The 13,360-nt window shown below is 49.5% G+C and overlaps 1 protein-coding gene across 10 annotated transcripts in view; it reads right to left on the bottom strand.

The window, feature by feature from the left end:
* The window catches only part of KCNAB2 (potassium voltage-gated channel subfamily A regulatory beta subunit 2), a 111,231-nt gene that overhangs the window by 21,223 nt on the left and 76,648 nt on the right, over positions 1-13,360 (bottom strand). For all 10 annotated transcript variants that reach the window (XM_049877735.1, XM_049877741.1, XM_049877740.1 and 7 more), the window contains 2 exons: positions 5,267-5,310; positions 4,454-4,491 (listed from right to left, as the gene is read on the bottom strand). In XM_049877735.1, the coding sequence (XP_049733692.1) occupies positions 4,454-4,491; positions 5,267-5,310 (82 nt within the window). The remainder of the gene's footprint in view (positions 1-4,453; positions 4,492-5,266; positions 5,311-13,360) is intronic.

Below are 13,360 nucleotides of genomic sequence, written 5' to 3'. Positions count from 1 at the left end.
TGAGTCCATCATCGTGGCCCTTGTGTCAATCCATCTCATGGACGGTTTCTTTTGTTTTCACTGACACTCTGCTTTACCAACCATGATGTCCTTTTCTAGCGACTAGCCTTTCCTGATGATGTGTCCAAAGTAAGGAGCAGAAGTCTCGCCATTCTCACTTCTAAGGAACTTTCTGGCTACAGTATTTCTTTTAAGGTCCTCATTCCACTGTGCCCACCCGGGGTGGCCTCCTCCTCCCTCACTGACAAGGTCTAGGCTCTGGAGGGTGACCACTGTGACCACGGCCCAGCCCTTCTGTGGACGAGGGAAGCTGGATGAATCTGCATAAGTCTGCTCCTCCCTCTCCCACCACAGCCACTGGAGCCGATTCACCAGGCAGAGAGCTCCACAGGCTTGGACACAGGAGCAGCGAGCCTGATCTCACCTGTACAGTACTCACTCCACTTGCTGCTTAGCAAAGAGAAAAACAAATACGAGCCTAATGACACCCTGGACAGCACCTTGGATGATGGCAGACAAGAAAGAACTGGGGAATCAGGGAGTTTTTAGGGCCGAGCTGTACGATTTTTTTACTGCTGGGATTCTGGTGTTAATTCCTCTTCCAGGGCTTTCTATGCGGATCGATTCCATCTCTAATGTATAAACTGCTGTATTCATGGCATTTGCACTTGCACTCCTGTGGGTCTTCCCCCATGTCATTCTTCAAAATGTGACTTCTAGAGACTTCCGCCCTGTGGGTGTATCTACTGATTTAATGGAGCCTCTCGTTTGTGACTTTGAGGCTATTTCCAATGTCAGAGTCCCAGCAACTGAAGTCAGAAGGAATCTCAAGGGACCAGTGGGCTGCCTCCCTGTCACCCCTGTCTGGGGGACAAGGAGACCATCCCTGCCCTAGTGCAGTTCCCCCTACCTGGGATCTGGCCGCAGGCTTGGAGGTGGAGACCCCTGAGTGAAGTTCCTCTTCCCCACTCACAGGGTGTACCTCCCGTGCCAGTCATGTCAGGGAGCCTCAGCATCCTTGACATGGGGTACAATGTCTACCTCCCTGTGCTCATGGAGGACAGGTGAGGTCATCCATGTAACGTTCAAGGCCATGACTCTTATCATGTATATTGCCTGGTCTTTCTTGAACACATGCTCTGATGGGGCGGAGGAGTAGCTTGAGTTCATCGAAGGGACACTGAGCCAGGGGACAGAAACCCGGTTCTATACGTGGCAGCCCTGATGCTGGGCCTTGTGGTGTCAGGTTGACTGACGCTGCCTGCTTCTCTATGGGTTTGCTGTGAGAACCAGCTGAGTCATGTATGGGACGGTGTCTTGTAAACCACGAGCTCTGGTTGATACTCCTACCTCACTGGGCTGTTCATTCTACTCCGGGGCAGGCCTGAGTTTTGCCTCCGGCATGGCACGGAACAATTCTAAGCTTTTGTCCACATGGCAGCCACACAGCTGCTGGGTTCCCAAGAATGGAGATCGGCAAGCTTTTTCTGGAAAGGGCCACAAAGTGAATATTTTAGGCTTTGTGGGCCAGACCATCTCTGTTGCAGCTACGCAGTCCTGCCCTCAAAGCACAGAGCAGCTGTAGACAATATGTAAACAAGGAGGCGTGGCTGTGTGCCAATAAAACTTATGTACAAAAATAAGCTGGGGGCCAAATTTGGCCCGTGGGCTGTCACTTGCCGACCCTGCCTTAGAATACTGTTTTGCCAGAGTTAACCTGCCAGTCCTTCATTTCTGAATTTCCCTGACACTCCGACAGGGCGTGTTGCACACAGCAGAACCCTAAAAATAAGACTCCTCAAGCATAAAGAGAAATGATGTCCTGATACAAGCCATGACATAAACGAACCTTGAAACATCATGCTGAGCAAAATAAGTCAGTCACAAAAGAATAAATACAATATGATCTGACATGAGCAGATCTACAGAAACCAAAGATTACTCATGATAACCAGAGGTGGGAGCAGGGGTGAGGGAAAGGGGAAATTTTTGTTTAGGGGGCACTGAGTTTATGGTAATGGTGGGAGAATAATTTGGAAAAGGATAACGGCTGCACAACCAGAAGAACGTAATCAATGTCAGTGAATTATACATGAAGAAATTGCTCAATTGGCAAATTTCTCCTGTGTATATTTTCACCACAATAACAAAGAAAACCTCCCCCAAACAAAAACAAGAACAAAAAAACTAAGACTCTGTTTCTATTCCTTGGCATGCCAAGGGCCTTCCTTTGGACAGGGGCTGAGCGAGGAACGTGGTATTCCAGATGGGCTGCCCACCTGGAATGCCTGGTGCACCCATGGCCTCCAGGGTTTGGGTGGCATACAGGTCCCCTTCAATCTCAATGGTCCTTGTTTCCTCGAGGTCATCTTACCCACTGGCTTGGACTCATCAGGCAGCCAATGCCAGAATCAAACCCCGGTTATTCACCTGAGGCATGGTGAGGCGGGCCCCTCACACTTGAGATATTGATTTGTTTTGACACTGAATGGAGGATTTAATGCTGAAATCCTGTCTTGCTCCTGCGCTCCATCATTTTCGCCTGCCAGGACCTTTCAGAACCTGACTCTGTCAATCTATTGAATACGCTCATCTTCCAGCTTTGTGTCATCTAGAAACGGCTCCCAATGCCTTCATGTATGTCACCATGTTCCTGATGGGGACACAGCAGAGGCCAGGGCCAGCCAGCAGTGCCATTGGATCACTCATCAATCCTCTTTGGGTGTGACTGATTTGTCGGTGTAAAATTCACCTCACTGGACAGCTATCATTCGGACCACTCCTCTCTATCTCTCCCATAAGGACATCACAGGAAAGTAGCGAATGCCGCTCAGGAATGAAGTTACGCCCCCTACAGGATTCTTGCATCTGCTACTTCAGTAACTCTATCCAAAGGGAAGCTGGTGTGTCAGGCCTGACTTGTTCAGAGGGAACCTGTGGGCTCAGGCTTGTGCTTGGAATGGATCTGGTGGCCCAAGGTAGACTGTTTCCCTGCAGTTGCTGATGACCCATCACTTAAGAACTCTTGACTTTACCCAGAGATGACACATACCCAGCAGCCTCAAAGCCAGAGGCAAGCAGTTCTCTAAGCAGCTACTTTTATCACAATAAACATGAACAAGAGCACAAGTGAAATGCATTTAAATTTTGACGGAAGCAAAGCTCTTCCTTTGAAAACTAACAGCAATCACAGCTAACAAGGTATCGAAATCAAGGCACTGATTAATTTTTAAATGCAACCTTTCCAATGGTAAGTAGGGCAAACGCACATACAACCGCTGATGAGCAAATGCCGCTGTTCTCATTTCCAAGATATTCACCCCTGTTCCAGAAGTGCAACTGGCCTGGGACGGTGCTGGCCCTCTCCTTTAGGGAGACTCGGGGCGCCAACAGCACTGAGATGGTGTTGCCTTTGTGCCCACCTTCCTATCAAATTATGAAGAGACAAGCCCCAGCAAACATACTCGAGTGCAACACCCACGGTTAATGACAGTCATAGGATGGGCACAGCTAGGAGCAAAGCATGATGCAAGGTTGCTCAGTCTCTTCCAATGGCAGAAAAAAATGACAGAATCTGTATTTTAAATGACCCTCACAAATATCCGAGTCCCTGGGTAGTGTAGGAGCCCTGGTAGCACAGTGGTTAAGAGCTTGTCTGCTAACCAAAATGTGGCAGTTTGAATCCACCAGCTGCTCCTTGGAAACCCTATGGGGCAGTTCTATAGGGTCCTATAGGATCGGTATGAGTCGGAATTGACTTGATGGCAATGGGTTTAGTTTTTTTGGTTTTGGTGGTGCAATCCGTGAATGTGCTCAGCTGCTAACCAAAAGGCTGCAGGTTTGAGTCTGCCCAGAGGCACCCTGGAAGAAAGGCCTGGTGATCTACTTCTGAAAAACCAGCCATTCAAAACCCTATGGAGCACAGTTCTACCCTGACACACCTGGAGTTGCCAGGAGTCAGAACCAACTTGATGGCAACTGGTTTTTTCCAACAAATATTTATGGAACTTAAGTTCAAATTCAGGTGTGTGCACTCTGTGGGAGCAGCTTATAGTTTGCTCCAGGCCTTAGTATTTGGAAAGCAGCGGTGCTCACTGGATTTCCACTGCTAACTGTGAAGTGGATGTCATGCAGATGCAGAAACCTGAGTTTCTGGGACCTTCTGAGACTTGCTGAAAGTCCATGGTACTTGGTTGGTAAGGGGGGCTGGCCTCCCTTTGTTAGTCACTGCACAAGCTCACCTTCCTGCTGTCCCGTGGGGGCTGGGCGCCCAAGTAAAGCAGGAAAAAGGGAGCCATGGCAGTTCCTAGGGCTCAGGCTCATTGACTTACGCAACTGACTTTACCATGTACGTGGGGGTGAGCGCCTGCCACGGGGCTGGGGCGGCAGAGGGAGCCCTTGGTCAGAACTGGCCTCTTGCTTTCCTTGGTGCTAAGGTGGGGGCCCATCTTACCTCGTCGGTGATCTGGCCCCCGAAGGTCACCCATGTTCCTGGAAGAGACACAGAGGCCCCAGTTAGAGAACCTTCCCGTGGGGCTTCAACTCACCCCTGTGATGCTGCAGGGTCCAGGAGGGGTGGCCACAGCGCCATACTGCTCTGGCTCTGCAGTGTGCTCAGCCTGGCTTTGGGCCAAGTCCTGCTTTCCTGGAACACCAAGCCAAGGCCCCAGCGAGCCTCTGGAGGAAGCAGCCAGGTGCAGGCTGTGGGAGGCTGTGCTGACATGGCTTCTGTTCAGGGATCCACAGCAGGGAACTTTCGGGGAGGCTGGTGTCCAGCCACCTCCCATGTCCTCGTGTGACTGGGCAGGGAGAGGTGTGTGCGTACAGGGAAGTGACAGCATATACCAGGAGCAGAGCCCGCGTCTGGGGGACAAGGAAGGAGGGCGAAGCTGACTGTCCTTCGTGAGGGGCTTTTTCTGTGATGCCCACCCTGCTGCATAAGGACAGCCCGAGAGGAGGGTGGTCCTTGGATTTTGGGGGGTGGGTAAAGGAGTGGGCCCTGTGTGCAAAGGGCCCCTGGCACTTGCTGGTCTTTGGCTGCATCTTTCATATGCTGCTTTAGTAACCACATTGCTGAGGCTGCATCTGTTCCCCTCCCTTTCACCTGCCTCCTGGTTGTCATGGCAACCAAATCACCCTGAATCCTGGGCTCTGGGTGCTGTGGCCACCCTGCCTCCCCGGGGAGGGGGCAGCCCCCTCCTGCCCTCCCTCAGCCCCTGCTCTCCCTGGATGGGGGAGGGATTCCAGGCGGTAGCCCCACACTTACCAAGCCCCAAGCAGGAGACTCGAAGGCCAGACTTGCCCAAATTCCTGAAAAACAGACACCTTGTGAGCTCCCTGCAGGCAGGGCGAGGATGGCAGCTCCCGTCCTGGTCCCCTATGGCTCCCGAGGCCAGCTGCACCCCTCCTGGTCAACGAGGCCAGAAAGGGCTATGGGGGGAGGTTAGAGTGCCAAGCTCCCCTTCCTGCCACACACGCCTCAGGGCACAGCACATTGTGGGCCTGGCTGTGCTGGTGACCAAGGAAAGACAGTGACAACATCTGTGAATGGTGCTGTCTAGTTTTATGGGCTAAAACATGGGTAATTTGGGCCTATGGTGCTGTCCATGGGCCTCCTCCTGCTAAGAAGCTCTTTTCTTTCTTTTTAAATGTTGAATTTGTGATTTTGTGATGTTTACTCCCAGTCTCTTTGGAAAGGGCTAGAAGGATTGTGGCCGGCGGCCCTATCTCTCTGCCTCCCTGATGTGGGGGATGAGAATGCTGCCATGGGGTGTGGTTTGCACGCAGGCTGAGGCCCCGCCTGTGTGGTGACCTGCAGCCTGAACGGGCCAAGGTCCAGAGGCCCTGATGAGCATTCATCATCACCCACAGGACACATCCTTATTAGCTGAGCTGCTGCCACGGCTGCCCAGGCCCCATCATGGCTCATCAAGACCCCTGCGCGTCTCGAGGGCCTGTACTTGGGTACACCCCAGAATTCACACCAACAGGCTGTGTAGCGTGCACACTCTGTCAAGGACGGGTCCTTCCTGGCACAGGCTGCTGGACCTCAGGGCAGTGGGAGGCCAAGCTCCTCTCACCGAGTTCAGGACGTACCCACCAGGCACCTCTCAAGTGTCCCAACATTGACTCCCCAGCTGCTCTGTGAAGGGGCGCGCCCTGTCCTGACCTCACAATTCCCACTTTACAGATGAGCTCACTGGGACTTCCCCCTGGGCAGTACCCTGGGCTCCTGATCTCTGCCACGGTGGGAGGCACAGGGCCAGGTCTGTCCAGGGTGGCCAGCAGGGTTCTTGCCTCAGCCAGGCCCAGCCCATCTGGCTCAGCCTCACCTTGCCCGCAGGTATTCCTGCTCCAGTGCCCTGGCCAAGGAGCCCGTCCTCCGGGGGCCAGCCCTGGGGTGACTTCCTTCTGGGAGGTGGGGAGTCAGAGAGCAAGAGAGGCCAGAGGGGTGAGCCCCAATCTCCTACCCCATGGTCCCTGGTTTTCCCAAGGCTGCTACACTTTTGACTTTCTGGATGCCGCGTGTTTGACGTCAGTTTCTTCCCTTCTCTACCCAAGCACGCTCCCTGGGAGGGCGGCATGGGGTTCAAACCTGAGTCTGACCCACCCCACTCTGACCCTCCGCAGCCTTGGTTTCCCTGATTACAATATCCCCCCTAGATTACTGGCAGTTAGGGGTGGTGAATGCCCAGTTACGTCAATGTTATTATTGGGTGCCGTTGTGTCAATTATGACCCATAGTGATGCCATATGATGGAGTAGAGCTGCCCCATAGGATCTTTACCGAAGCAGATTGCCAGGTCTTTCTCCCACAGGAAGGAGCCCTGCTGGTGCAATGGTTAAGCGTTCAGCTGCCAAGCAAAAGGTTGGTGGTTCAAACCCACTCAGCGGCTCCATAGGAGAAAGACTTGGCAATCTGTTTCTGTAAAGAGTACCGCCTAGAAAACCCTATGGGGCCAGTTCTACTCTGTCACATGGGGTCACTATGAGACAAAAAATAGACTCAAAGGCAACTACCAACAAAGACAGGGGTGGTGGAGGTGGGGTTGGGGGAGATGACACTTGTAAGCAATTTGAACAAAGTTTAACATGCCGCTCAAATTTATCTCTAAATTGTCAAGATTTCATTATAAAGTTTCCAATTAAAATCAGTCTTGTTGCCAGCCTACTGGTTCCTGGAGGGATGCTGGGATTTTCCCTAAATGAGAACCTAATAGCAGTTGGTGTCTCCTTCAGGAAGGTGAACTGGACTAGGCAGTGAGTAGGGGTGAGGCTCTGAAGCCAGACCTCAAATCCTGGTTTGACTTTCTTGGCTCTATGACCCTGGGCCTGTGATATAACTCCCTATGCCTCAGTCTTCTCAGCTGTAGAATAGGCTCATAAGGCTGCCTCTCTCATAAGGGGTTGCTGTGAGGACGAAATGAGGGAATGTATGAAAAGCAGCTAGAGCAGCGCCTGGGGCACAGGGTCCTACATACACTCTGACCTTGCACATGTCTCATTTCCCAAAGGGGCAGGGTACCCAAGAGACACAGCACAGAATATAGAGTGTGACCCTTCTTCTTATGTGAAAAACGATGATAGACAAAACAGGCTTTAAACATACTGTGCTGCTGTGCTGTTATGGATTGAATTATGTCCCCCCAAATTTATACTGAAATCCTAACCCCCGGTACCTGTGAACGTGACCTAGTTTGGAAATAGGGTCTTTGAAGATGTTATGAGTTAAATTACCATGAGGTCATATTGCAGTAAAAACAAAAAAAACCCTGTTGTCGTCGAGTCGATCATGACTCATAGCCACCCTATAGGAAAGAGTAGAACTGCCCCAGAGGGTTTCCAAGGAGTGGCTGGTGGATTTGAACTGGCCACATTTTGGTTAGCAGTTGTAGCTCTTAACCACTGTACCACCAGGAGTAGGGTAAACTAATCCATCCTCAGTGGGGCCCTCTTAAAAGAGAAGAAACACAGAGAGAGGAAAACAGCTACGTGACCCTGGAGAGATGCAGCAACTGCAAGCCAAGCAAGGAAAGTCGGGGGCTACCTGAAACCGGGAGAGACAAGAAAGATCCTCCTCTAGAGCCTTGGCAGAAAGCAGGGCCCTGCTGACACCCTGAGTTCAGACTTGTAGCCTCCAGACCGTGAAACAATACATTTCTGTTTTTTAAAGTCACACAATTTGTGGTACTTTGTCACGCACGGCAGCTACAAGAAACCCATACATGTGTCAAAAAGGGAAACAAGGTTTCCTAGTTTTTCCCTCTGTAAATCCATGAAATAATCAAATAGTGCCCTCATTACTGTTTGCATGTTGCAAGCCAGAGCAGCCTGACTTTATAACCACAGCTGGAGAGAAAGCCACAGCTGTATCATGTACACATTCTGCAGGGAGACACGGTCTATTTAGCAGTTTTAGGTAAAATTTCCTACGTGAGCTGGAAAGTAACTGTGGTGAGAAATTATAAACTTGCTTACAAGCAGACTGACAACAAAGCAAAAAAGGACTGAAGGTTCTGGCCAGTGGTTCTGAACTGTTTTGGGGTTGCAGGCCCCTTTGAGAAACTGATGAAAAACACTCAACCAGACAGGAATAGAAGGGAAATTCCTCAATATAACAAAGGGCATTTATTGAAAACCCATAGCTAACTTCATATTCGATAAAGAAAGACCAAGAGCTTTCTTGTTAAGATCAGGAACAAGGCTGAAGATGCCCATTCTCGCCACTGCTATTTGACATCGTTCTGGAAGTCCACACCAGAGCAATTAGGCTAGAAAATAAATAAATGACAGGTATCCACATCAGGAAGGAGGAAGTAAAACTATCCCTTTTTGCAGATGACATGATCCAATACATAGAAAACCTCAAATGTTCTACAAGAAAGCTATTAGAACTAATAAATGAATTCATCAAAGTGGCAGGGTACAAGGTCAACACACAAAAATCAGCTGGGTTTCTATACATCAACAATAAGCAAGTTGAAAAGGAACTTAAGGAAACTGATGAAGACTCCAGATTCTTTCTCCGGAAATGTGTGAAGTCTGTACATATTTCAGAACTGTGTTTGTAATGTCTGAGCATTCCCGGAGCCTTGGGTCCCACTGGACACCTGGCCTAGATAAACCCAGGCACCCAGATGAGGCTGGGCCATCGCCTCTGCAAGATCACTCCAAGAGTGATTAGGGAGCAGCTCTTTGACCAGGCTTTGTGGGAGGCCAGGTTTTAGGTGTGTCTCCTAAAGACAAACTTGCATCGGGCAAATCTAGTGCAAAGGACCTCTTTTTAAAAAGTAAAGTTGTCACTTTGATGACTAAGGTGCGCCTGACCCAAGCTTTTCAATCGCCTCATGTGTATATATATGAAAGTTGAACAATGAAAAAGGAAGACCGAAGACAAAGTGATACATTTGAATTGTGTTGGCGGAGAATACCGACTATACTGGGGACTGCCAGAAGAATAAACAAATTGGTCTTAGAAGGTATACAACCAGAATGCTCCTTAGAAGCCAAGGTGGTGAGATTTCAGCTCACTTATTTTGGACAAGTCATCAGGAAAGACTAATTGCTAGAAAAGTATATCATGGTTGGTAAAGTAGAGGGTCATCGAAAATGAAGGAAATCCTCCATGAGATGAATTCACATAACAGCCACAAAATGAGCTCAAACATGCCAAGGATTGTGAAGATGGCACAGGACTGGGCAATGTTTTATTCTGTTACACATAAGGTCGCCATGAGTCAGAGCTGACTTGACAGCAACTAAGAGCAACAACTACCTGAAGACTTCCCTTTAATAACGGTAGAACCAAATGCCAGAACGTGCTGCAAGTTCAGGGGAACAGAGGGGCTTTTGCAGCGTAGAGAGGCAGGTGAGGGTAAAAAGCAAGAGGCTGCACCCACCTATGTCTGCGGCTGGAGAGATGGGACACCCAGTCGGGGGAGGAATGGCAAAAGTTGTTCTTACTCTCTAATTTCTGTTTTTCCAGTTTGATTGGAATGGAATTGACCTGCTTTCCTGAACGGGTGCTGAGTCTCCTCCTGGAGCCAAGGTCGGATCCTGGGCATTTGGCTCTCCAGCTGCTGCTCCAGCCACCACCCACAGGAATAATTGAACAAAACTAGGGCACCGCGTGATGCTGCAATTACCCCGCTCAAGTTGTTTCCCTGCTAGAATGATGGTATTAGTTCTGCCATGAGCTGCCAGGCATGGGAGAAGGAATGAGAAGGGACAGGCCATCACCAGGCGGAAATCTTTATAAATATGGCTTCTTGAAGGGGGTGGGGTGCCTAGAAAATCACAGCTTTGTAGGGATAGGGGCAGTGACTAGTTCCTAATTCAAGCTTTCTAAACACCAAAATAGTTTCCTATGGTCCCCCTCCCCCAATTCAAACTTGACATAATGATAAAATAGTTGGCCAAAATCTCTGAACCCAAATAACGTTGGTTTCTATTAATTTGCCTTCTATTTCTCCAGTGGTCCAGAAAAATGGCTAATGAGGCTTTGTCGACATAATCCTTGGCCAGAGAAAAGCATGGGTCTCCATCTTACGACCACCAAACACTTTATACTCCTAAATATTGTACTCAGACTCTCGGGAAGGGCTTGAGTTGGAAGGCTCTGGTAAGTTACAGATTCTTTTCAAAATAGTTCAGTGTCTTTAAGTTTAGCCGTCTAGACAGAGGATAAAAATTTGATGAGGCAATAGGAAAGCAATATCACCTTGATTAGCTGGTTTGATGAATGAGGGAGATGGGAAGACAGGACATTTTCAGGTAAGAGTCTCTCACCTGTCCATGATAACATGTGTCTTTTTGTATCTATGTACCTATTTGCATGCTTGCGTCTGTGGGGTTTACAATGAACTTTACCCAAAGGATTTGGTCTTTATCCTTGGTTCCTGAGAGATAACCTCTAAAACCTTGGAATTTCCCCAATGATTGGAGTCTTTGTTGTTCATGAGGGTTCCAGACCACACCTGACGGTTTATGCTAATGAGGTGACTCTTGGGTGGGGGCTGGCAAGGCCAGAAAGACCCACCATGTGATATCAGCCCAACCTCAGAGGAAAAGAGCTGGGGGTTGGGTTCAACTATGTGGGCAATGATTCAATCAATCACTCCTATATAATGAGATCCTAATAGAAACTGGACACAGAAGCTTGGTGAGCTTCCTGGTTGGTGAAAGACATCGGTGCTTGGGAGGGCAAGAAGTTTCTTTTTTGAGACATGGAAGCTCTGTGTTGGGGACCCTCCCAAACCTGACCCTATGGGTCTCTTTATTTGTATCCTCTTTGTTATAATAAAACCGTAATTGTAAGTATTGCACTTTCCTTAGCTCTGGGAGTTGTTCTAATAAATTACCAAACCTTTGAGGGTAATGGGAATCCCTGACTTTGTAGCCAGCAGGTCAGAAGTGAAGGGACCCCTGAGGACCCTTGAACTTATGGCTGGCATCCTGAGGGGGCAGAGGGAACCCCAGAATTTGTAGTCACCAGGTCATAAGTGAGGGTGTCATGGGGACCCATAGGCTTGCAGTTGGCGTCTAAGGTCTTGTGCAGACCTGGCAGTCTGGAGGACTGTGCCCTTTAACTTGTGACCTCTGACCTGGCTCTGGTGGTTAGGGTCAGAGGAAGAACTGTTTTTGCAGTTTAGGGTTAGATTTAGAGTTAGAGTTGTACTCAGAGAAGACAGACAAAGATACCACCAACATAGCCTTGCACCCGGACTCCAAGCTCCCTAATGACAAGCCATCTTCAGATCTAAGCTAGCAGCCGTAGGTTCCCAGGGAATGTTTGTCAAGGATGATGTTGGTGTAACACGAGGGTGAGATACCAGCTTTGCAGTTCAACTTTTGGGACGGAATCCTGGTCCTCCCCTTACCTGCTGAGCTTGGGCTCCCATGCTGAGTGCCTCCTGGTCCTTGTAGCAAGAACACGCCCACACAGCCCTTTGGTACTGGCCCTTAGACAGACGGGCTATGTACAGCTAACCGGATGGTGTGCCTGGTGGCTTCTTCCCAGCCCTGGAGCACGCTTCTGGGAAGGGCCAGTCTCCTGGTGAGACGGTAGGTGGCAAGGATTGGGATTGCGCCCACCTGCAGTCCCTGCAGCCCCCACTGTGTCCTGGGATAGTCAGTCGCTCTGGAGAAATTCTGATGCAGGTGCTACAGGATGGAAGAGGTACTCAGCAAGGGGTGCCCGACAGATCATGGCTGGGATTTCAACTCCCACTTCAGCTGCTATGAAAGTACGTATCCACCTCCCTCCGCCAGCACCATGACAAAATGCTCACCAGGCCTGCCACATGCACAACTTGGTTTGCTCCTCCATTTGATGGGTGTGGGTCCCACAGTTAGGAAGTGGTGGGACTGGGATTTGAAAACCCTGGTCCTTAGATAACAAACCTACCAGTCCAGTAATGATCTCCTTCACTGGCCTGGGAGGAGCCTTGGTGGAGGAGTGGTTAAATGGTCAGCTGCTAACCAAAAGGGTGGCAGTTTGAACCCACCAGCCGATCCTCAGGACAAAGATGTAGCAGGCTGCTTCTGTAAAGATTACAGCCTTGGAAACCCTGTGGGGCAGTTCTATTCTGTCCTATAGGGTCGCTATAAGTCGGAATTGGCTCCACGGCAATGGGTTTGGTTTTTCCTGCCCTGGCTCTGACATTCACACACACACACCACACGCACATACACTCATATGCATTCACACACACACGTACACTCACATGCATGCATGTGCATATACACACTGCACACACATGCACACACATACATGTGCACACACTTGCTCATACACATGTACGTGCATACACATGCATGCACACACATGCACCCCAGATGCTTTGAGATCTACTCCTCAGTGGGTCTTAGGAGGGGAATCATGTTAATAGCCACTCTTTCTATTTATATAATGCTTTATATTTTTTTAAAATGGCCTCACGTGTATTAATTAACTCCTTTGATGAGCCTATATGATGAGGTGGAATCAAATCAACAGCTATGGGTTTTTTTTTTTTTTCATGATTGACTTAAAAGTTGTAGCAGCTAACAGGTATCTAAAAAAAAAAAAGTTTACTTCTAGCTTTTGACCCCCCACTTAACGAACGATAAAAACCCCCAGAGCTTCTAGAACAGAGACTTCCATTCTTGATCATCCTCACATAGCCTTTTACCCTAGAAGTTGAGGGCCAGGTGGGGCAGCTGAGCACAAATGGAGAAGAAACCCAGCAGCCTGGGCTGAACGATTGCGGGGGAACCTCAAGAAGCTGCCTGGCCGCTGTGTGCCTGCTAGAGCTGGAGCCAGGGTGGGGAGGGAAGGTAAACTTCGTTACATTCTTCACCTGCCAGCCCCTGACTATCG

Source organism: Elephas maximus, chromosome 3 (assembly GCF_024166365.1).
Source record: "Elephas maximus indicus isolate mEleMax1 chromosome 3, mEleMax1 primary haplotype, whole genome shotgun sequence".
Taxonomy (NCBI): domain Eukaryota; kingdom Metazoa; phylum Chordata; class Mammalia; order Proboscidea; family Elephantidae; genus Elephas; species Elephas maximus.
The sequence above is the reverse complement of the archived record's forward strand: the minus strand, read 5'-3'. Positions and strand labels throughout refer to the sequence as shown.